At 50.3% G+C, this 25,317-nt stretch overlaps 1 protein-coding gene across 1 annotated transcript in view; it reads right to left on the bottom strand.

The window, feature by feature from the left end:
- Positions 1–1,625: 1,625 nt before the first annotated feature.
- Positions 1,626–25,317, bottom strand: part of LOC147725677 (fibroblast growth factor 18-like) — a 50,116-nt gene continuing 26,424 nt past the window's right edge. The window contains exons 3-5 of the mRNA XM_086964479.1: positions 20,158–20,335; positions 6,165–6,271; positions 1,626–2,017 (exon numbers count right to left, since the gene is read on the bottom strand). Coding sequence (XP_086820605.1) covers positions 1,718–2,017; positions 6,165–6,271; positions 20,158–20,335 — 585 coding nt within the window. The 3' untranslated portion in view covers positions 1,626–1,717. The remainder of the gene's footprint in view (positions 2,018–6,164; positions 6,272–20,157; positions 20,336–25,317) is intronic.

The raw sequence follows: 25,317 nt of genomic DNA, 5'->3' as shown, positions 1-25,317 counted from the left end.
GCGCTACGGCGGCACAAAAGTGTCACAGGGGGCTTGTTCTTCGGCCTCTTGAGGCCTCATCTACAAGAAAGTGACTCAGCGTGGCACCGCAAGCCATTTGGCTGCGCCGCACTGAGTCACTTTCAAATCACAGGGATCCAACATATTTACAATAATATGTCCCATCCCTTTGCTTTCCCCTGCACTAGGGCACAATTGGCTGTCATGCGCCAACGCAGGTACCCTTGCACCATGGTGCAAGGGTGTCAGCATTTTTGGGGAGATTGGTTTTGTGCAGGAAGGGACACCTTTCTGCACAAAAACAATGATGAGAGGTGATTTCCTTTCTATATGTGATGCAGAATGCAGCATGCATTGAAAGAGGAAAAAACAAGGAGAAATGAAAACAGTTCTCCTCGTTGCAGCTCCCTGTGTCTCCCCTGGGAGGCATAGCATTTTGACCCATTCCCAGGTATATGAAAGGTTATAAATCTGGGAATGCGGCAATAGCCATGGGTTACGTGGGAACACCGATGGCACGCCCCTACATTTACAAAGACACAATGGGTGACTTTACCTGCCCTTGTAAATATGGTGTAGGAAAAGGCACCGCCGGTGCGTCACAAAAAGTGTAAATAAGCCCCCTGGCTTTTTCCCAGGTAAAACTAAGATTATGGATCATAGGGTATATTAGCAAGAACCTCGTTAAAATATCGCCGTTTTAGCGGCAGGAATCTGGTGCTAAAACGGCGATAATGGGCTTGCTAATATGCGTTATAGAATTCAAATAGGAGCCCAGGTTAGATGTCCTGCACATCTAACCTGGGCTTCTATTGGAATTCTATAACACATATTAGCAAGCCCATTATCGCCGTTTTAGTGCCAGTTTCCTGCTGCTAAAACGGTGATAATTTTTACGAGGTTCTTGTTAATATGTCTCCATATTTTTCTAACTCAGAGGCAGCGCCTTGACAGCTTTAGGTAATTGTTTGCACTGAATATGTCACCATAAAATAACATGGCATGGCGCCGGGAAAAGTGCTATCTGCTGGACTCACTCAGCTGGCATCTGAGGCACAGGGTGTACTTAGCATGATACTTCTCCAGAGGACGATAAATCTACTTCCTGGGCTACTACAGTTGACAAATGGCTGAATCTTGTGGAAAGTCAATTAGGCCTGTGCAAGCATTTCACTTTACATTCTGACACTTTCTTTTTCTTTTTAAATTTTGTTGAGTGTTTCCTACATCAAAACCATTTGAAAAATAAAATAATTCAATCATAAAGATTGAAATCGATGTACACTTTTGAGATAACAAAAGATATGTGTTTTCTTTTCCTCCTTTATTTTGAACTGTTTTTGTTTTACTTTTTTAAACAAAGCTTTACAGACAAAATACTGGCAAAGCCAATAGCTCGGCACCTGCATTAGAAAGTCGCGACATATTGACTTTGCCAAAGCTTGTTTCACGTATTGACTTTGCCAATGCTTGTTTGATTTTACTCCCATACAGCGTGTGCTATGGCTTCACAAAAGGAAAACGACAGTAAAGAAAGACTCTGATAGGGGAATGTTTTTAATCTTCTTGTTTGTTGACAAGGCATCGGGCTCTGAATAGAGTTATAAATAAGAGTCGGCAGCTCGGCAGTCCATCCTTGAAAATATAAAAATAGAGCTTTTTCACAGGGTGCATGGTCCACAGATATGTACAGTGCAGCGGGAGCATCCGTGCCAGCCTACGGCCTGGACGTAGGGCTGCTCTGCCACCGGGGCCCCGGCCTCGCCCGGAAGGCCCTCTTAGTCCTTTTGGTGACAGTGGTGAAGCGGAAGGGGTGGTGGCCATGCCCCTTGCCCTTGGGAAGGCGCTTCATGAAGTGGACCTCCCGCTGGTTCTGTTGGGTCCGAGGGCCCTTCCTGGGCCGGCCCACCCGGGTGAAGCCCAGGTACCAGCCCCTGTACTTGGCAGACATGAAGGCAGTGTAATTGTTCTCTAGGACCTCTTCCACGAAGACGCACTCCGCACTCCTTCCGTTCATCTACAATACGGTTGTGGAAAGACGGACAGAGAGAAAGACAGAAGAAAAGCGGTTAGACCTGTGGTGGGAGCCTCTGTCTTCGAGCCGCTCCTGGTGCGATTGAAAATGGCTCCAGAGAGACAAAGGGTATGATTACAAGCTTGGCAGACAGGGTTACTCCATCACATATGTGACAGGTATTCCGTCCACCGTATTACAAGTTCCATAGGATATCATAGAATTGTAATTTGGCTGGTGGGGTATTTGTTAACCCTCGGCGTATTGGGCGTTGCGGGGCTACACGGAGGTCCATGGAGTTGCAACAACCTCCGTGGAACTCCGCTCCACTACACCGTCTGCTGACACCCCCCTATTCAGAAGTAAGTTCAAATTAATTTAAAAAAAACTTGAAAGCACTTACCTTTGTACTGCAGTGCCAGGGGCTGCCCTCCTCCTCATTCTCACCATACCGGTAATGCTTTAGGAAACTGTGCATGCGTGCGTGCCCGCTCATGTGCATTTCACTCAAGAAATGCGCATTCGCGGGTGCTCGCGCATGGGCAGTTCCCTCAAGCAGTACCCGTATGGCGAGGAAGAGGAGGAGGGCAGCCCGGGGGCGCCGCGGTAAACAGGTAAGTGGTTTTTACTTTTTTCAAATTACTTGTGACTTGTATCTTAATAGGGGGGTTGGAGGTGGGCAGCGCCCCAACCCCTCTCCGCTGTGGAGTGTGCAGAGATTTGCATACTCCACTCCGGTGGAGCGAAGTTCTCTGCCCACAATTAGTGATGTCACTAGGGGTCCACCATGTGATGGCACTAGGGGTCCACTGTGTGATGTCACTAGGGGTCCACTGTGTGATGTCACTAGGGTTCCACCATGTGATGTCACTAGGGGTTCAAAGTGTCTCTACTTCCCATGGCCTGTCTCACCCTGACCTCTTGGAAGCACAGAGGATTCTGTTGCGAGACAGTGGAGGAGGTAAGGGGGTCATTCATGTGATGTCACTAGGGGTCTACTATGTGATGTCACTAGAGATCTACCATGAGATGTCACTAGCAGGGGCAGCTCCTCCATTATGGTGGGGGAGCATCGTCCAGCAGTGTCCCATGCAGGTCAGAGTAGTGGGGCCGGGTTGGGAGGGCATTTCGACCGAGAACCAGGGAAAATTAATTATTTACTTAATTTTCCCTTGTGGTTGTCTGTCGAATCCCCCCAAACCGGCCCCACTGCTCTTACCTGCACGGGCCGCTCCTGGCGTCGTCCCACTGCTGGAACCAGCAGAAGTATGTAAAATAAAATGAAAATAAAGAAGTTATAAAACTGCTTTATTCTCATTTTATTTTACTACGACAGCTGAGACGTTAGGGGGGGCCAGCAGGGGGAGTGGTGGGCTCCGGACACACTGCCAGTGCGCATGTCGGTTTGGCCGTCCGTCCACGGGCGGCCAAACCGACATGCGCCCTTCCATATCTCCAGGCTATTGCTTGGCGATATTGGCAGGCTCAGGAGCACAGGCTCTCTATTTTCTATCCCCCGTGCTGCCCACCGTTTTACCCTGCCTACAGTGCTACTGGTCACTGGGGGTCCACCATGTGATGTCACTAGGGGTCTACCATGTGATGCCACTAGGGGTCTACCATGTGATGCCACTAGGGGTCCACCATGTGATGCCACTAGGGGTCCACCATGTGATGCCACTAGGGGTCTACCATGTGATGTCACTAGGGGTCTACCATGTGATGTCACTAGGGGTCTACCATGTGATGTCACTAGGGATCTACCATGTGATGTCACTAGGGGTCTACCATGTGATGCCACTAGGGGTCCACCATGTGAAGCCACTAGGGGTCTACCATGTGATGTCACTAGGTGTCTATCATGTGATGTCACTAGGGGTCCACCATGTGATGTCACTAGGAGTCCACCATGTGATGTCACTAGGAGTCCACCATGTGATGTCACTAGGGGTCTACCATGTGATGCCACTAGGTATCTACCATGTAATGTCACTAGGGGTCTACTCTGGGATGTCACTAGGTATCTACCATGTGATGTCACTAGGGGTCTACTCTGGGATGTCACTAGGTATCTACCATGTGATGTCACTAGGGGTCTACTCTGGGATGTCACTAGGTATCTACCATGTGATGTCACTAGGGGTCTACCATGTGATGTCACTAGGGGTCTACCATGTGATGTCACTAGGGGTCTACATGTGATGTCACTAGGGGTCTACCATGTGATGTCACTAGGGGTCTACATGTGATGTCACTAGGGGTCTACCATGTAATGTAACTAGGGGTCTACCATGTGATGTCACTAGGGGTCTACCATGTGATGTCATTAGGGGTCCACCATGTGATGTCACTAGGCGTCCACCCTGTGATGTCACTAGGGGTCTACCATGTGATGCCACTAGGGGTCTACCATGTGATGTCACTAGGGTTCTACCATGTGATTTCACTAGAGATCCACATGTGATGTCACTAGGGGTCTACCATGTGATTTCACTAGGGGTCCACCATGTATTGTCACTAGGGGTCTACCATGTGATGGCACTAGGAGTCTACCATGTGATGTCAATAGGGTTCTACCATGTGATGTCACTAGGGCTCCACCATGTAATGTCACTAGGGGTCCACCATGTGATGTCAACAGGGGTCTACCATGTGATGCCAATAGGGGTCCCCCATGTGATGTCACAAGGGGTCCCCCATGTGATGTCACTAGGGTTCTACCATGTGATGTCACTAGGGATCTTCCATGTGATGTCACTAGGATTCCACCGCGTGATTTCACTAGGGGTCTACCATGTGATGTCACTAGGGTTCTACCATGTGATGTCACTAGGGGTCCACCATGTAATGTCACTAGGGGTCTACCATGTGATGTCAGTAGAGGTCCACCATGTGATGTCACTAGGGGTCTACCATGTGATGTCACTAGGGGTCTACCATGTGATGTCACTAGGGGTCCACCATGTGATGTCACCAGGGGTCCACCATGTGATGTCACTAGGGGTACACCATGTGATGTCAATAGGGGTCCACCATGTGATGTCACTAGGGGTCTACCATGTGATGTCACTAGGGGTCTACCATGTGATGTCACTAGGGGTCCACCATGTGATGTCACCAGGGGTCTACCATGTGATGTCAATAGGGGTATACCATGTGATGTCAATAGGGGTCTACCATGTGATGTCATTAGGGGTCTAAAATGTGATGTCAATAGGGATCTACCATGTAATTTCACTAGGGGTCCCCCATGTGATGTCACAAGGGGGCCCCCATGTGATGTCACTAGGGTTCTACCATGTGATGTCACTAGGGATCTTCCATGTGATGTCACTAGGATTCCACCGCGTGATTTCACTAGGGGTCTACCATGTGATGTCACTAGGGTTCTACCATGTGATGTCACTAGGGGTCCACCATGTAATGTCACTAGGGGTCCACCATGTGATGTCACTAGGGGTCTACCATGTGATGTCACTAGGGGTCTACCATGTGATGTCACTAGGGGTCCACCTTGTAATGTCACCAGGGGTCCACCATGTGATGTCACTAGGGGTCCACCATGTGATGTCACTAGGGTCTACCATGTGATGTCACTAGGGGTATACCATGTGATGTCAATAGGGGTCTACCATGTGATGTCATTAGGGGTCTAAAATGTGATGTCAATAGGGATCTACCATGTAATTTCACTAGGGGTCTACCATGTGATGTCACTAGGGGTCCACCATGTAATATCACTAGGGGTCCACCATGTGATGTCACTAGGGGTCTACCATGTGATGTCACTAGGGGTCAAAGAGTTCCAGTGACAGCTAAAGGTGGAAACAGCTTCCTCTTCGCCGCTGTTTACAATTCCTGTGGACTGCTTTACAACCCCTGTCATTTAAGAATTATGTTTACTGACTTTTTTTTATAAGTAGCTTTGCCATTTGATAGTTTTAAACAGTGGGCGTGTGGTCTGCTTGTCATTCTCTGTTCATTCACATCCCAGGCCCTTGGATTTACAGTAAAGACGAGGGCTCACATGAACCACTGCTTCATTTGATGTATTTGGGGCGGAGTCAAAGGGCGTGTGATGTCACTTCTATTAACACCCTGTGCCTCTGCCCACCTGGCACCGCCTCTGGAGAGGGGGGGGGATACCCACCTTGCCCAGGACTTTGCCGCTCCTGTTCATGCAGATGTAATATCCGCTTTCCTTGCCCTTGATGCGGACGTGGCTCCCAAATGTGTCGGTCTCCACCATGAGAAGCGCTGCATGGGACAGAGGGAGAGAGTTAGCGAGGCGCTATGGGGGGGGCGATCATCTTCAACACCACAACGCGTCATCACCTGAAAAGGTTGCTTTTATTGGTTGGAAGCAGAAAAAGCTCAAGAAAATACCCTTCTGTTCATGCCACACAAGTTGAAGAGCCCCCCCCCTCATCGGACTAGGATTAATAGCCTAAGATCCCCTCGCCCTAAAATCAACTCAACCCACCCCTCTGGCACTAATGTCTTCTGCCACCTTTCCTATAACTACACCTTCCACTGTTACTTATAACTTGTCTAGGCCTTCCGGTGCCTTCTGGGCCAACCAGCCCGTTTATCCTTCATTCCTCTTTCCTCTTGGGCTACATTTAGAAAGATGTCAAAAAGTTGCTGTGCTGCGTTGCGTGACAGGGAGAGAGCAAGAAAGATCCAGACGCAACCGTTCCCCCACCTGCGAGCGCTCTGAAGTTACTGAAATGCAACACATAGCACTATGCAAACCCCACAATTAGTAAACTAGGAAAACACTGGGACGCTGGGATAGAAGTCTAAAACCTGGCACTGCCCCAGTGCATCCATGACGTCTGGCCACTCGCGCCAAGAGTTCCTAGAACTCTTGCACCATGCTCCGCAGGGCACATGCCACCCACCTTCCCTACACATCGCACAGATGAACCACATTCCTGCAGGCCTGCCCGGAGCACTCTGGAACCACACTCAGGATTCCTGCTGCTGGTAGGTACACCCTCCACTCCAAGCTTAGCTCTGGTTGTGTCAAAGGTACGGCCCAGACAAGCAACCTAGCGCCATCTTATGGCCTGTGATCTGTCTGAGCTCTGCAAGATGGCCGCCTCCCTTCTCTTGTGGGTGGAACCACAGGAAGCTCTGATTTAATTGGACAGACATTTATAATGGGAGAGCGCTGGTGCTGTCTAGACGCTCTAGAACCAAGGGGCTTATTTACAAGCTTATTTACCTATTTATGAACAACGCATGCGCGTTGCTTAAGCGAGACCTAAAAAGGTCAGAGATCTCTTCCTATCGATGGGAGGAGTGGGAATGTAACAGCACACCCCTACGGTTGGAGAGTGTAACAGGAAGGGGTTCTCTCAAATGGAAAAAACTATTTTCATCATTGGAAAATTAAGCAGCACTTCTGCATCCATGAGGGTACACCATGCACAATGCTGCTTGTGGAAATGCCGTGTAGAGGATTCCAGAAAGGTTCAGTGAATTCCTGAAGCTGTAAATCTACACACACGTGACATCATAACCTGCAGGTGCAGGAGTATGACTCGGAGAATCCACCCCTGAGTGTTTAAGCCATTTACCTTTATTATTACACGTGCTGGAGTTCACTGTCCGGTGATAAATTCTGCTCTGCTGGCGGAGTGTGCGGAGTTGTGCCTGCTCTTCATCCCGCTTGCAACACAGAGTTCTGGGAAAACTCCACCAACCAACACATGGTGGATTTTTTCTTGTATGCGACTCGCCAATGGTAAGATGGTGAGAGAGAAGTGGCTTCGCCAGTGACTCTTGGATGCTAAGACAGAACGCAACAAGCTTTTCTCAACGTGGGCGGTCGTGACCGTGGGCCGGGAGAAAGCTGCAGCTCGTGTAGAAAATCTACTGGAGCAGCAAAGCAGCTGCGCCCCCTGGCGCATGCGTGGTGCTGTTTGCGCTGCGCGGAAATATCTTCTGCCGCTACAAATCAGCAATATGTGCCAATTACTCCATCTTGCAGAACTCCGCGGAAGCTCGGAGAGGTTCCATAGAACTCCACAGAATTCTGTGGAGGGAACTCTACGGGTTCTGCTCACCCCTGGACCTAGGATATAAGGACATTAGGATAAAAGATGTATATGAGATGTGTTAAGTTAGTCACATCTCGAAAGAATGCTCCATGTGTAATAACAGGCTCCCATAGATTACAAGGTGGCCCGTTCCCATAAAAGTGGGGGTTGGGAGGTCACCGCCCCTGACTTCACTTCCTCTGATGTCACTCTGCACTCCTTGATTGTTCCCGACACTTATTTTTGGAGTTTGGCCTTGACACCAAGTGATGAGCAGTTGCCATGGGAGCCGCCGCCTTTCAGAGCACGTGTAGGGTCCTCCTGGTGCAGAACCCACTGCCAGGCATTGCTCCCCGAGTTTCAGTGGCCTGAGAACGGCTTAGGTTCCTTCAGTTTAGTGAGAACACACCGTGTGACCCTCGGCCCCTCTCACACTGGCATGCACAGTTCGAGTCCACCTTCTGCTTGCAGAGTCTCAGAGTGGAAGAGTTCTCCTTCCATCTGCCCATGTATTGGTCACCTGGCTGACAAGTGCACCCAGTGCTTAATTTGTGAAAAAAAGAATGCTGGTGCCTGAATCTTTGGTCAGAATTAAATAGCGCCGAATACCAAGGCTGTTAGTCTTTAATCCGCTACCTGACTCTCTCTGTCCACCAGTCACTCCCAGTCCACTAGTGTCTCCCCATCCACCAGATGCTCCATCGAGACGCTCCCTGCCCACAATACACTCCTCGTCCACCAGACTCTCCCCACCCATCAGACGTTCCCATCCACCAGACGCTCCCAGTCCACCAGGCACTCCCTGTCCACCAGATGGTCCCCATCCACCCTACCCTCCCCATCCATCAAGATGCTCTAAGACCACGACACACTTCACGTCCACCTCCCAGTCCCACAGACACTCCCCGTCCACCAGACGCTCACCGTCCACAAGACATTCCCTGTCTACCAGACTCTCCCCATCCACCAGACACTCCCCGTCCACCAGACACTCCCATCCACCAGACGCTCCCCATCCATCAAGATGCTCCCCATCCACAAGACATTCCCTGTCCACCAGATGCTCCCCGTCCATCAAGACTCTCCCTGTCCACAAGACCCTCCCCATCCATCAGACACTCCTATCTACCAGACACTCAACATCCACCAGTCACTCTTATCCACCAGGCACTCTCTATATACCAGACGCTACCTGTCCATTAGACACTCCCGTCCACCAGATGCTCGCCATCCACCAGACGATCCCCGTCCACCAGACGCTCCCTTCCACCAGGCACTCCCTGTACACCAGGCTCTCCCCGTCCACCAGACGCTCCCCGTCCATCAGACGCTCCCCGTCGACCAGAGGCTACCATCTACCAGACACTCCCTGTCCACCAGACGCTCCCCGACCATCAAGACGCTACCTGTCCACAAGACACTCCCCATCCACCAGACTCTCCCCATCCACCAGACGATCCCCGTCCACCAGACACTCCCCGTCCACCAGACGCTTCCATCCACCAGACGCTCCCCTTCCATCAAGATGCTCACCGTCCACAAGACACTCCCTGTCCACCAGAAGTTCCCCGACCATCAAGACGCTCCCCGTCCACAAGACACTCCCCGTCCACCAGACTCTCCCCATCCACCTGACACTCCCCGTCCACCAGACGCTCCCATCCACCAGACATTCCTCATCCACCAAGCAATCCCTGTCCACCAAATGCTCCCCGTCCATCTGGCACTCCCCATCCACTAAACACTCAACATCCACCATGCACTCTCCGTATATCAGACGCTACCTGTCCATTAGACTCTCCCGTCCACCAGATGCTCCCCATCCACCAGACTCTCCTATCCACCAGCGCTCCCCATCCACCAGATGCCTCCCATCCACCAGACGCTCCCCGTCCACCAGAGGCTACCATCTACCAGACACTCCCTGTCCACCAGACACTCCCCGACCATCAAGACGCTCCCCATCCACAAGACACTACCCGTCCACCAGACTCTCCCCATCCACCAGACGATCCCCGTCCACCAGACGCTCCCTTCCACCCTGTACACCAGACGCTCCCCGTCCACCAGACGCTCCCCGTCCACCAGACGCTCCCCGTCCACCAAATACTCCCCGCCCACCAGACACTCCCTGTCGACCAGACGCTCCCCGTCCATCAAAATGCTCCCCGTGCACAAGACACTCCCTGTCCACCAGACTCTCCCCATCCACCAGACACTTTCCATCCACCAGACTTTCCTATCCACCAGGCAATCCCTGTCCACCAAATGCTCCCCGTCCATCAGGCACTCCCCAACCACCAGACGGCCCCTGTCCATTAGACGCTCCGGTCCACCAGATGCCCCCATCCACCTGACCCTCCCCGTCCACCAGACGCTCCATGTCCATTAAACGCTCCAGTCCACCAGATGCTCCCCGTCCACCAGATGATCCTATCCACCAGGCATTCCCACTCTCCGTATATCAGACGCTACCTGTCCATTAGACTCTCCCGTCCACCAGATGCTCCCCATCCACCAGACTCTCCCATCCACTAGCGCTCCCCATCCACCAGACGCCTCCCATCCACCAGACACTCCCCGTTCACCAGACACTCCTGTTCATCTAGTACTCCCTGTCCACCAGACACCACCTGTCCACCAGACACCACCCGTCCACCAGACACTCCTTTCCACCAGACACTCCTCATTCACCAAATGCTCCACGTCCACCAGACGCTCCCTGTCCATTAGACGCTCCCGTCCACCAGATGCTCCCCGTCCACCTGAAGCCTCCCGTCCATCAGACACTCCCCGTCCACCAGACACTCCCCGTTCACCAGACACTCCTGTTCATCTAGTACTCCCCGTCCACCTGACACCACCTGTCCACCAGACACCACCCATCCACCAGACACTCCTCATTCACCAGATGAACCGCGTCCACCAGACGCTCCCTGTCCATTAGACGCTCCCGTCCTCCAGATGCTCCCCGTCCACCTGATGCTCCCCGTTCATCAAGACACTCCCCATCCACCAGACTCTCCCCTTCCATCAAGATGTTCCCCATCTACCAGACCCTCCCCGTCCAACAGACGCTCCCATCCACCAGACGCTTCCCGTCCATCAAGATGCTCCCCGTCCACAAGACACTCCCTGTCCACCAGACTCTCCCCGTCCACCAGACTCCCCCCATCCACCAGACCCTCCCTGTCGACCAGACGCTCCCCGTCCATCACGACTCTCCCCATCCGCAAGATACTCCCTGTTCACCAGACTCTCCCCGTCCACCAGACTCCCCCATCCACCAGACCCTCCCCGTCCACCAGACGCTCCCATCCACCAGACGCTTCCCGTCCATCAAGATGCTCCCCGTCCACAAGACATTCCCTGTCCACCAGACGCTCCCCGTCCATCAAGACACTCCCTGTCCACCAGACTCTCCCCGTCCACCAGACTCCCCCCATCCACCAGACCCTCCCCGTCCACCAGACGCTCCCATCCACCAGACGCTCCTCGTCGATCAAGATGCTCCCTGTTCACAAGAGACTCCCTGTCCACCAGACTCTCCCCGTCCACCAGACTCCCCCCATCCACCAGACACTACCCGTCCACCAGACGCTCCCATCCACCAGACGCTCCCCGTCCATCAAGATGCTTACCGTCCACAAGACATTCCCTGTCCACCAGACTCTCCCTGTCCACAAGACCCTCCCCATCCATCAGACACTCCTATCTACCAGACACTCAACATCCACCAGGCACTCTCCATATACCAGACGCTACCTGTCCACCAGACACTACCCGTCCACCAGACGCTCCCCGTCCATCAAGATGCTTACCGTCCACAAGACACTCCCCGTCCACCACACTCCTCCCCGTTCACCAGACACCATCTGTCCACCAGACACTCCCCATGCACCAGATGCTCCCTGTCCCTTTTTCTCGCTCTTGCAGGTTCCTGCTTTCTCTGTTTGTGACAGTTTAGCCGTTTTTCTCTTCCTCCTTTCCGATCTGTTTGCCGTTCCCTCTCTCGCTCTCCACAAATATCCGATGCAGGAAATAAATGCTCCCCACCAGCAACCACGGCTCAGACTGAGCCCTGCAAGCGGCCTGACCTGGTACCCAACCCTTTCAGCCAGTCTTGGATTTTTGGTCACGAGCACTTTGCATGCTGGGATTTGAGTGCTAATATTTACAATGTTAAAAGTGAAACTGCAAGTCCCAGAATGCAAAAGTCATGACTAGCTGAACGTAACGTACACAACATAGTTCCACTTGCTGCAAACGATCGTAGTGTAGATGTATGCTGCGCTGTGTTAAGGCTTTCTGGGGCCAAGTATAGGAAACAACTTTGAATGTATTACTCATTTTCAACTAATTCAAACCTTTGTGATGTCAGACAATATGAATTCTCAGAAACAAGGACATGCAAAAGCATCCTGCAAGCCGAAGCCCTGCCCCCACCTGCCAGCCAGGTAGGACTGAAGGAAAGCTCGAAAAATAATCAAAAAAGACTTTTCTTTTCACTTGGATCAAGGTTTTTTGTCTTACAAAAAGCAATATAGAATTTAGGGGCAGATCTACAAGTTTCTCACGCACGGCAGCAGTCGCAAATGCTGCGCTGCGTGAGAAGGAGAGAGCAGTAGAGCGTCATATTTACAGAAATATGGGGCCAGATGCATCAAGCATCCATTTTGCGATTCCTTATTAGCGAAAATTAAGGAATCGCTAATAAGGAATAGCAAAATGGAATGCATCAAGCAATCACTATAAAAATAGCGATTCCTTAGAATTCCTTAATTGCGACTCGCAAAATGCGAGTCGCAATTAATGAATACCTCCCCATTAATTCCTATGGGCCTAGAGGCCCATAGGAATGAATGGGAAGACAGTCTCAATTTGCGAATCGCAATTAGCGATTCGCAAATTGAGATTGCGAGTTCAAGGGTGCAGGGGTGTCCAAAGGACACCCTGTTACACCCCTGAATGTGATCTGTGCACATTTGTTGCGCACACACATGCCCTTAGGGCATGTGTGTGCGCAACATGAAACTTTGAAAAATGCACAAAAGTGCCTTTTTCAAAGTTTTCGCAAATTACCATGAAGTTGTACTTCGTGGTAATTTGCGTGCCCTATTAGCGAATTCGCAATTTTTGATACTTTCATGCATTGCATTTAAGGAATCTCAATTAGAGATTCCTTAAATGCAAACAATCGCAATTTAGCGAATTCTCTATTTGCGATTTTTGCATTTGGGATGATGCATCCCAAATGCAAAAATTGCACTCGCAAAGGGCCCGATTCTGAGAATCTGGCCCTTTTGCGAGCGCATTTCGCTTGATGCATCTGGCCCATGGTACTCTCCTCCTTCCCCTAGCGCCGGAGCAGAAATGTGCTGCCGTGTGCCGCTGACACACTTTTGCGCTATAGTGCAAGGGTGTCAGTGAGTCTAGCATAGGTTTTGTACTGGAAGGGAAACCTTTCAAAACAAAACACCATGCTGAGACTAACTTGAAATCTTGTCCCACCTTGTGTGTGTGCTGCACAGTGCGGCAGACACACAAAGTGGGAAAAGAAAGGAGAATGAAAGCATTTCTCCTTCACAGTGGCGATTTGAAATGGGCGCTATTTTCTCACGCTAAACCATGTTTACTTTTTTAACCCCTTCGTCGAGCGGCAAATTCTGCCATGGTGTGAGGGGGGGGGATGGGGGGTGGGGGGGGCAGGGCTGGGTGTGGCACTCGGGTACCCAGGATGGCTCCCGGCCATCATAAATCACTGTGGGCGTGTGCTCATGACGATCAGGAGCCGTCCGAACTCCACCCACTGATTAATTCTCCCGCACAGGCGGGGAATTAATCGCGTGTGGGCGGAGCGGCAACGTTCGGACGGCTCCCCGCAGTCATGAGCACACGACCACCATGGCTGATGACAGCCAGGAGCCGCTCTGAGCATGGATGTGGTTAAGTAAATAAGGTTCAGCATCATAAACGTTGGGTGGTTGCACGGGAATGATCATGCCCATGCACTAACCATGATATGCGCCCGTGGTGCTCAGTAATGCAGCGCTACCTTCAAGTGTTTTCCAGCACTAAACAAGTTTAGCGCTGCAAAGTAAATTAGTAAAAACATATTTTACGTCACATTTGTGACACAAACACTGCAATAAATCTTAGTAAATAAACCCCATTAGGAGCATATTTACAAGGCCCCTGCACCAGCAGAGCTTCACGTTTTGCACCACTCCGGTGGCGCTGTGTCCTGCTCCATATTTACGAAGCCGCACTAAGCCGCTTTGAGTGGCTTAATGTGGCCTTGTAAGTATCGTACCCTTTGACACCGTTTTCTGCATTAAAGGGGCATGCCATGGGGTGCTGTGGGCGTTTCCAGCAGCGCCAATGGCTTTTTGGCACTGCCCCAGATTTAAAAAGAATCTGAAGGCAGCGCCAAGAAAGTATTTAAAGCCCACAGATGCTGTACGGTGCGACAAGTAGGGCGGAGCCCTGCATTTTGGGCAAAGCCCTGCGTGACTGGCGGGCACACCACAGAAGCCACAATTTGAGGAGGGGCCTGAGACTCTGCTTGGGGTGGAGGAGACCCCTCCGAGCAGAAGCCCGTCAAGCAGGGCCCGCCCTGTTCTAATGCTGCTGAAGATTTCCTTTTTTTTTTACTTGGTCAGCTTTACCTAGTTTGCAGCTCACGAAGTGTGACTCGTGAGCAGTGGTGGGGATGGTGTGCGAGGGAAGCGGAGGACGTGGCCTGCAGGGGGAGCATTGCATGTGCGCCCTTTCTGAACCGACGGGTCGGGTAGAGTCAGCTAGAGCCAGAGGCCGAGGCCAGGCTGCTCTCGCTGCCTAAAGAGATTTTGCTGGCTGGATTTTCCCTCCTGTAAAATCGGGCCTGGTGTTCCCACGCCCAGGAAAGGTGTGAGTAGGACCACCAGGCCAAACTGAAATTGGCTCCTCAAAGAGCTACTCAGAAGAAAGCCAGTGAAAAGCCCTCTCCCCGATCATAGGCGTAGGCTTCAAATAACTTGATGCAGTGGGCACTCAGGAGCAGCCCAGTACTGCACATAAGCACTACGTGCGCAACCATCTACTCAACGATAACCATTGTCTCTTAATCTCTCTATTCTCTACTTTAAGGTTAAACCAGGTAGAAAAGCGAGAGAAAACAACCCTGGCGGACTCCGGTCCTCACTTCGAAGGCTTCCATCAGTTCACCTCCATGGACTATCTTATAAGAGTTCCTGATGATTCTTAGAAGTTTATCTCGAACACCGTTGTGGTGAAGGAGTAATGTTAGTCGTAAGGTTAGATTACAGTTAGTTGTCGTTTATAAAAAGGCTTACCATTAGGATAGGCATGCAACGAGATACAGTTCCAATCAAACGCAAGGTTAGAGTTGGTGTTATCGTTAGCCTTAGGATTACAGTCTGTAGCAGGCACAAGGCAGGGGTTAAACTCTGAGTTAGTAGAGTTGGGTTTTTATAGGGTACAGTTAGAGTTAGATGTGATGTCACAGCTGGGCTATCAGTACAGTAAAACTTGGGTCAAGGGTAGTTTCAGAGTTAACATCAGTCTTAGGTTTAGGATTATGGTGTGTTCAGAATACGTTTATTGCTAATGTTAAACTTAGGGTAACGATACGTAACATTCTATGAGAGTTAGTGTTGAGGTATTAATAGCATTAGGGTCTAGGTTGTTGTTAAAGTTAGTTCTGTATTAATGTTAAGCTTAGGGTAGGTTATACATTACACGTTGTACATGTGTTAAGGCTTAGGTTTGGTGTTATGGTTAGTTCTGGATTATCAATAACGTTAGGGTTAGTGTCAGAGTTAGGTGTGCGTGAATATTATGCTTAAAGCTAGGATACGTGTTGTTGGACTTGGCCCTTCTGGCAGGTTCACACCTAAACTTTTTGCTTTTATATATGACCTGGTGCTAGTTATTTTTGGCTTCTGCGCACTTTACCACTGTGTCCCAGGGTAAAGTGCGTGCGTGTGGTGAGGTTGGTCTGCCCTCCCATAGGAATGCATGGGGATTGTGAGTGTCCATGGTAGTTCCTGATGCGTGGGGAGCGCAGGGTCGAGTTTGGTATGTGCGAACTCGTGAGATTGAATGCTGCGCGATGATGTGTGCGGCGTTAATGTGTCTGGTGTGGAAGTGCCACTTCTAGAAGTTGGCATGTCAGTGTAATAAAGGTGAAATGACTGTCTGGCTTGTGATTGGCTGGAGCTGGCTGGTGTGCCTGGCTCCAGGAGTCAGGATGGGTCTGCCCCGGTGGTGAGTGGAGAGATCTGCATATTGATGGGAGGGAAGAGTGCACCTGGAACCTGAAGAGGACTGGGCTTTCCCTACACAATGCTGGCTCGCCCCCCGTGGTGCGACTGATGACCCTAGCCTGGCCAGTGAATAGGGAGAGGGGCTGAGCACAACAGAGTGCTCCAAAACCAACTGCGTCTGGTTTTTCCCTTAACCCTGCAGCCTAGACAAAGGATTTATGTGTATAAAAAGGGGCTGTGACCCCTTTGCAAAAGGTTCTCTTTCCTGATCCTACCTTGAGGGGGGCCTGCTGCTGCTGGGCGCCAGGAGGACCGCCACTGGGGACAGCCTCCCTGCCTGGAGGGCCCTGTGAGCTGGCCCCTGGGCCCAGCCTTTGCCCCCCCACCTCCTACCAAGACTCTTGCTGGACTTTGGGGACCCTAGCGCTTGGGAGCGCTTTATTTTTCCTTGTAGCGCCTGGGAGCGCTTGATTTTGGTACTGGGGAGCGCTGTGCTTTCTTGAGCAGTGCTCCCCTCTTTCAACAGGAGCACGGAGCTGCGACCCCAGTCCTGAGGGATTCCCCGGCATGGGGATCCCCCTTTGCTTATTTTCGGTGTGGGTGCCCACCCCGCATCTCTGCTGTGTTGTGCTTGGATTTTGACGCGCAGGTGCCAAACCTGCGTCTTTGTGTGCTGGTAATAATTCATACCGGGAGCTTACCCCGTTTCTGCCGGTTTATATCCCTTGCAGGTGCCCACCCCGCCAGGGACTTTGTGCTTTAAGCGGGTGCCTACCCCGCTTTATATTATAACTTATTCCGGGAGCCTACCCCGTATATTGCACGGGAAAATCACCGCCGCTGCCCCGAGGCCGAGTTCTTCCCGAAGAAAGCAGCCGACGGCGTCACCCCAAGGCCGCCCTGGGATTGGCCCCAGCCGGCCGAGCCTCCCGCAGCGTCATTGGTGGAGAGCGCAGGGATTGGTTCCCCCTCGAGGGCTTCCCCACACTCCCAACCCGTAAGCCCCGGCCGGTGAGAGGCTGCGCTGAGCCTTGCGGACTGCCCCCACATATTGGTAGGAAGAGGAGCCCCCGCCCCAGGTCCCGGTGAGTGGGGGCCCGTTGTGTTGATTTGGGGAGAGGGGGGGCGTCGGGGAACATTGTCGGTGCCCGCCACCCCCCGGCTCCCCCCGGTGGTGCTATCTTCATTTTTGGGGCCAGTCTTGGTAGGGGTAGAGCGGCCCCGGTTGGCAGCGGGCCGCTCCCCCGAGGTGGGCAGCATTTATCTCGAGCCCACAAAGGCCCCAGGGGGCATTTCCTTTCTCGAGCCCACGAGGCTCCAACATGTTGGCAGAATTTCTTGAGAGCCCACGAGGCTCCACCTGATTTGGGGGCATTTTATTAATCAGAGCCCACAAGGCAAAGGGGGCATTGTTGTTTAGAACCCAGGAGGCTCTAGGTGATTTGGGGCCATTTTGCATCTTGAGCCCACAAGGGTCCTAAGTTGTTTTGGCCCTATTGTTTCTTGGGAACCCCAGAGGAGAGCCAGGAGGCACGCTGGTGCCAGGCTCAGTTCCCCAGCTGCCCAGCACTTAGTGGGCAGCTGCATCGTTTAGGCTTGTCCCTCTGGCGCATTCTTCTTTGGCTGCCTGCGCAGCCTGCCCTGACATTTTGGACATAGGGTGTTGAGCCCTTTGAGAGGCCCGTTGGCCTGGGGCGCACTGTGTCTCTGCTTTTGTGAGTTTTGCACAAATGTGATTACTTGCCTAATGTGATTTCAGCATAATATGCAATGCTTTTTGCCTATACCCCTAAATGTATTTTCATGCTTAGAAGTTTGTTTTTCGCAATATAGGTTCTTCCAGTGAGTTCATGGTTCCCTGCGTGATATATGCCTAAGGTGGTTAGGGTTGCATAGTGTGTACTTACCCTTTTACCAGTGGTTACTGGTTGTGTGCTACAGTTGCTATTTGGTGCTACAATTATTCTATGTTCTGAGTGCTATTCCTACAAAGTGCTATTTCTACTAAGTGCTAGTTCTACCAAGTGCTTATTCCTGACAGTGGTCCATGTGGCCCTGTCCTGTGTATATAATCCCCTGTAAATTCCGCCCGTGCCAGTGGCACAGTGTAAATTGTGTGTTTATTATCTAATGTGTTTGGTATAATACAAAGGCTATTTTTATATATAACCTTGTGTGGAGTTTCTTTTGTGGTGGGCCTTGGGTGTTGTTGCTGGGTGCGCGCGCAAACGCTTCACACATCGCCTCTGAGATAAGCCTGACTGCTCGTGCCAAGCTACCAAGGGGGTGAGCAGGGGTTATCTTGGCGGGTGACTTCCTTGCCCTGACCAGAGTGGTGGTTTCTGCCTGGCTTTGGCGCAAGCCTTAGCCAAACAGAAATCCCCATTTCTAACACGTGTTAGACTTTGTACATATATTAGGCTTAGGGTAGATGTTATGGTTACTGTAGGAGTATCAATAACGCTAAGATCAGCTTTAGCGTTACATTTAAGTCTACATGAACATTAAGCTTAGAGCTAGGATATACATTAGACTTTGTGCACGTGTTAGGCTTAGGTTTGGTGTTATGGTTTGTGCTGAGGTATCAATACTCTTAGAGCATCAGAGTTAATGTTACATGAATATTAAGCGTAGAGCTAGGATATACATTAGACTTTGTGCATGTGTTAGGCTTAGGGTTGGTGTTATGGTTAGTGCTGTGGTTTCAAATATCGTTAGGGTCAGGGTTAGTGTTTTAGCTAGGGTTACATTAACATTAAGTTTGGGCTAGGCTATACTTTAGACTTTGTGCACGTGTTAGGCTTAGGGTTGGTGTTCTGGTTAGTGCTGAGGTATCAATACTGCTAGGGCCAGGTTAAAGTTACGTTTACATGAAGGTTAAGCTTGACTTTGTAGTTGTGTCATGCTTAGAATTTGTGTTAGGGTTAGTTTGAGTGTATAGTAGTGTCAGGTGCTGGATTAGCGTTAAAGATAGGTAACTGTTGCTACTCTTGGAGCAACCATCTTAGTGTTAGAGTTAGTCTGAGGTTTGAGGTGTCTGTTGTGTGAAGCTCAAACTTATGTTTATGGTTTACACTGGCATTTGGGTTAGAAATAGTGAGCGGATTATGACAAATACTTTGGTGTTCTACCTTTTGGTCTCTGCTACTTTGACAACAAGCATAGGGGCATATTTACAAGGGCTTTATCCCCTCTTTTTTGGCTTACAAAGCCAAAAAATCAGAGATAAATCCAGTGCCGTATTTATAAAAGGGTGGTAACGTGCATAACCGCATGTTAGCACCCTTTTTCCCAACTCCTCACTTTGCATCTCCAATGAGATGTAAAGGGGGCGTCCCTGGGTCTACCCCGGATGGACTACCTTGCAAATATCGCTGATGTTCACATCGCGATATTGACAAGGCAGCACACATGATTTTAGCACACATTAGATTTTTGCGAAAACAACCTAACATAGGGGGTCGATTATGCTGATACGAACCTGTGGGTCGTATCAGCAAGGTTATCGCCGTTTTGCAGGGAACATTGCTGGAAAACCAGCGTTGTTCCCTGCAAAAGGACGATAACCTTGCTATCTCTTGAATTTTTATCGCCCTGGAGTAACGCGTTGTTAATTACGCGCTACCAGGGCGATAAATACCACAGATAGCCTGCGATAATATAATTATCACTAAGCACGGCCAGCGATGATTATCGCTGGCCGTTGTTATTATGCTCCCCCATGCTTTGCAGTTATGGTTGCGTTTCCCCCGGGTCTTAGCCAGGAGCGCTTTGCCTGAGGGTGCCAGGCTGCCGCTGACCCCTTCTTAAGCGTCTTCTCAGTGCTCACCATGTTTGCTGCCATCCTCGCCGTTGGCATTCACCTTCTTGCCAAGGACCTGCACGTGCTTGCTGGTGGTACGGCTGTAGAGCTGGTACATCCGGGTCTGTTTCCGGCTCAGTTCATCCGGGTTCCAAGTTCGGTTCTCCACATAGACCCGGAAGTCTGCCAGGGTCTGGTGGGATCCCTGCAGGGAGGGATAAGAAGAACAATAAGTGTGAGAGGAGAACACAAAACCACCTAGAGAGCCACCACACACAGCCTCACCCCCCAGCACAGCTATCCTGTCCTCCAAAGGCAATCCTTTTGTCCCTCTCTCGTGTCCAATCAAGAGGATGGTTGCATACTCTTTCACCAGCCTCAATCCTGTACCATGAGGATCACTTTAATACTCTGGCCGACCTTAGGCTACCTTTGAGAAGGTCCTGGTTGTGTGGCACCCACTATCCGTACGACAATTGTATCAAAGTCTGCAACCCTAACTCGGTGCTTATGGATACGTCTCCCTTTCCAGCCATGGCTGCATTGATTTGCACCAATCTGCGCACAATGAGAGACTTGCAGGTCAATTTGTTTATTTGAAATTTTGTGGAGATAGATTGGGGCAGGTATACAGAGTTATTTAGCGAGCTCCTCTCCAGCTAAAACTATGGGGTGTTATTAAATGAAACCTGTCGTAAAGGTAGAACTTTGATCAAAATTAAGGGTCATATTAGCAAGAACCTCGCTAAAATTATCGCCGTTTTAGCGGCAGGAAACTGCCGCTAAAACGGCGATAATGGGCTTGCTAATATGCGTTATAGAATTCCAATAAAAGCCCAGGTTAGTTGTCCTGCACATCTAACCTGGGCTTCTATTGAAATTCTCTAACACATATTATCAAGCCCGTTATCGCCGTTTTAGCGCCAGTTTCCTGCCACTAAAATGGCGATAATTTTAACGAGGTTCTTGCTAATATGACCCTCAGTATTTGTAGTTGTGTGAATCCTTAAGAAGTTTTTGAGATAGTTACATCACAAAAAGGGTGTTGGGTGGTCTTCATAGTTTGCAATTTCTAGATATTTTGACAGGCGGATTTCAGAACAATTTGAGAGTGAGGTTTGCAGATTTTATCGATCACACCATTCTAATTCGAGGCCAGAGGACTTCGAAAAGATGCATCCTATATAAATCCACACACACGTCATCCCGCGTGCCTACACAATGTCACAGCCTTACACAGAACATCATAGAGTCAAGGAGATGCAAGGGGGGGGGGCACTTAAAATGTAGAGGGGGGCTGACAGGAGCAGTTCTAAAAGCCTTGTTGAAGTGGCAATTTAACCGTAAATGTTGATTCATAGAACAAGCACGAACCACCAACAAACTATTCCTGAGCAACGCCCAATATTTAGAAACACTGTATGATGAATTTAAATGTAGATTTCAAAATAAAAGCTGAAGTTAGGGACCCTGTTCCCTGAGCTACACTTTACAAATGAGAGAGCCCTTCACACGTCAATCTGAGGCTCAATCTTTTCTTCCAAAACAACCCCATTCAGGGCCTAAATATAGAAAGATAAACTCTACCAACCAGCCCCAAATTGGCTTCAATTCTGCTGAAAATGCATAATTGCTGGTAAATCAGTTGACAAAAATGCATCAAATTATACTAATTTCTGAAAATACAAAAATTGTGGCTTGTGCAGTTTGTGTGCGCTGCACAGTTGCCTAGAAACCATTGGGAGTGTTGGCAGCAAAGGGGTGGCTCTCCCGGATGCAGCCCTCACGCCCTGGGGTCTTCGCTATTTTGCCCAGGAGAGCCTTGTCTCGCCCTCGGGACCTGAGGGGATTATTTACAAGACCCTTGCTCTGCCCGCGGGTCACTTTTTGTGACGCTTCGGTGGCGCTGATTGAACAATCATATGTATGAGGCCACGCAAAGTCACAATGAGTGGCCTTGAATAACATAACATAACAGGTGTATTTGTAAAGCGCACGATTACCCGAAGGTGTCCTGGCGCTGAATAACAGATGTTTATTGCGACCCAACTCAATGGCCTCATAGATATGGAGTACGGCAAGACAGTGCAAATCGCTGCGTCACCGTACTCTGCGTTCGGGAGGTCTTCCACAGGCGGGCGTTGCAATGGGTTTCCTACGCAACACCCATGGATTTAGACACTTCCCCATATTTACGAGAGCATGTAAACCTGGGGTAGAGCCAAAACCCTACAGCTCCCGAGGTGAGGCGTAATGCGTAGGAAAACCTCCCTGAATTATTTAGTGCAGGAAGGTGCCCATTCCTGCACAAAAACAATCCTGCATGCAACGGAGGCACCCTTGCACCATGTCACAAGGGTGCCTGCATTGGCCCTAGGCTGCATAAATGGCGCCTGCTCCGGGGAAGGGTCAGGAATGCACCGTATCTCAATAAATATGTGCCCTATGCCAAATCCCCATAAATGAAGGCCCTAGTGTATAGACAGAGGAGGTGAAGTAGACCATGGTAGGCGTCCTGCCAGCCCACCGGGTCATGGAGCCCATGGACTGCACTCCACTGCTGGAGGAGCGTCCACCATATTCAGAGCAACCACCCGGCGGAAGGATCCTGGTGCCTTCAGCAGCGCAGCGGGTGTGGGCACAGAAGCCTTACCAAGGAGGTGCCATGGTCGTTGCCCGCACGCGGCACTGTTATTTGTTCGAATTAAAGAGTCTTCCAGAGCATAAGTTTGTTTCTTGTTCCTTGAAAACAAAATGCAATTGGACATGACACCGGGGTGGTTTTGCCCTGAATGTGGGGCCATTGTGTGTTTTCCCTTTCTGGACCTGCCATGGGTTGTGTGACATTAGAACGCATGCTTTTACTACGCATGCCTTTACATCGCAAGTTTTACAACGCATGCTGTTACAACGCATAGTGTTGAGGGGTGCTGGATAGTGAATAGTTTAATTTACTATTCCAACTCCAGTCCCTGTGGATAGTAGGGAAGGTGTTGGATAGTAAATTAAATCTATTCCCTATCCTAGAGCGCCCCCCCAGCGCAATGCGTTGTAACAGCATGCGTTGTAAAACTTGCGATGTAAAGGCATGCGTCGTAAAAGTTGCGTTGAAAAGGATGTTCCCCCCTGCCATGCAGTGGCGGCCGTTCGAATTTAAAAGTGGTGAGTAAATGCGCATGCAGGGTGGGTGGGATGGGAAGGGAAGAGGGAAATAATAAATTAAATCACTTCCCTGCTGGTGCTCCTCTCCCGACGCTGGTGTACACCTCACAGGCTCCTAGCTGCCAATCCAGACGCGGCTCTCATTCTGGTAAAACAATTTACCAGCATGACAGCAGCGATGTGATTGGCCTGAGCGACCAGCTTTGGCGCTCAGACAGGACCAGGGAGCCTGTGTCTATTCTCTACCCGGCCTACTGAGTTACTGCCTGCCTGCCCAGAATACTTTGCTGTTCTTACTCATATTGCCTTCTGAGTTACTGCCTGCCCAGAATACGTTGCTGTCCTTACACATACTGCCTGCTGAGTTACTGCCTGCCCAGAATACTTTGCTGTCCTTACTCATACTGCCTTCTGAGATACTGCCTGCCCAGAATACTTTGCTGTCCTTACACATACTGCCTGCTGAGTTACTGCCTGCAGAGAATAATTTGCTTTCATTACATATAGAGCCTTCTGAGTTACTGCCTGCCCAGAATACGTCGCTGTCCTTACAAATACTGCCTGCTGGGGTACTGCCTGCCCAGAATACTTTGCTGTCCTTACTCATACTGAATTCTGAGTTACTGCCTGCCCAGAATACTTTGCTGTCCTTACACATACTGCCTGCTGAGTTACTGCCAGCCTGCCCAGAATACTTTGCTGTCCTTACACATACTGCCTACTGAGTTACTGCCTGCCCAGAATACTTTACTTTCATTACATATACAGCCTTCTGGGTTACTGCCTGCCCAGAATACTTTGCTGTTCTTACTCATACTGCCTTGTGAGTTACTGCCTGCCTGCCCAGAATACTTTGCTGTCTTTACACGTCCTGCCTGCTGAGTTACTGCCTTCCCAGAATACTTTGCTTTCATTACATATACAGCCTTCTGGGTTACTGCCTGCCCAGACTACTTTGCTGTTCTTACTCATAACTCATACTGCCTGCCCAGAATACTTTGCTGTTATTACTCATACTGCCTGCTGAGTTACTGCCTGCCCAGAATACTTTGCTGTCCTTGCTCATACTGCCTTCTGAGATACTGCCTGCCCAGAATACTTTGCTGTTCTTACTCATACTGCCTTCTGAGTTACTGCCTTCCCAGAATACTTTGCTGTCCTTACACACACTGCCTGAGGAATTACTGTCTGCCCAAAATACTTCTAGTCCTTGACCCCACCCAGAAAGCGGTGCTCAGTGACTGCACCTTTCATCAACCAATACAACTTTAAAGAACTGAACCAACGAGGTAGGCCGGTGGGGTCAAAGGCCATAGAAAGAGGAATGCCCTGAAGCCAGACTTGAGAGCCACAGCAGGCAGAGGAAGCACTTGGAAACTGCCTGTCCACTGTGGGCTTTGTGGCACTAGACAGAGTCTAATCCCTGGGGCAGTATTTTCACGTCAGGCCACCTGACCACGTCTCCAGTGATAGCCCTGAAACAAGCGAGCCCCTCACAGGGATAACTGGACCCACACCGTCTAGTACCCCACCTTTTCGAGTTTTCGGGATATGAGATGATAATTTCACCTGAATTTATTTTTAAGTTTAAGAACTTTGCACCTTACAAAACTTCGTTTGGAGAAAAAAAAATCTTAGATGCTCCCCCTAAAGACAGTTTTTGCTGGGATTCAATTATGTGATCCCGGCTGTTGCAGAATTATTTCTTGCCATTTAAATGCCGCCCGCGTGCTGCGCCTGCCAGGCCAGACCCACCGCAGCCTGGCACGTGGTCGCTTTCGGCAGCGAAGGGCACGAGGCTTAAAGTGGCAGCTGATCTGTGGCGAGATGATTACTGTTTACTTTACTCCTGTGATTTTGTGGTTGAGACACTGGCAGCGGGTGGCAGGATGCCAGGGCGTCTACAGGCCCGTTCAATGGAAACAGAAGTAGGACTAGCCGGGTGGCCAGCCGAGCCCCACCAATCCTGTCGTTCTGAACCACCACCAGGGCCGGTTTCATTATTAGTTAATTCCCTTATGATCA

This window comes from Lissotriton vulgaris, chromosome 3_2, assembly GCF_964263255.1.
Source record: "Lissotriton vulgaris chromosome 3_2, aLisVul1.2, whole genome shotgun sequence".
In the NCBI taxonomy this organism is placed as follows: Eukaryota; Metazoa; Chordata; class Amphibia; order Caudata; family Salamandridae; genus Lissotriton; species Lissotriton vulgaris.
The sequence above is the reverse complement of the archived record's forward strand: the minus strand, read 5'-3'. Positions and strand labels throughout refer to the sequence as shown.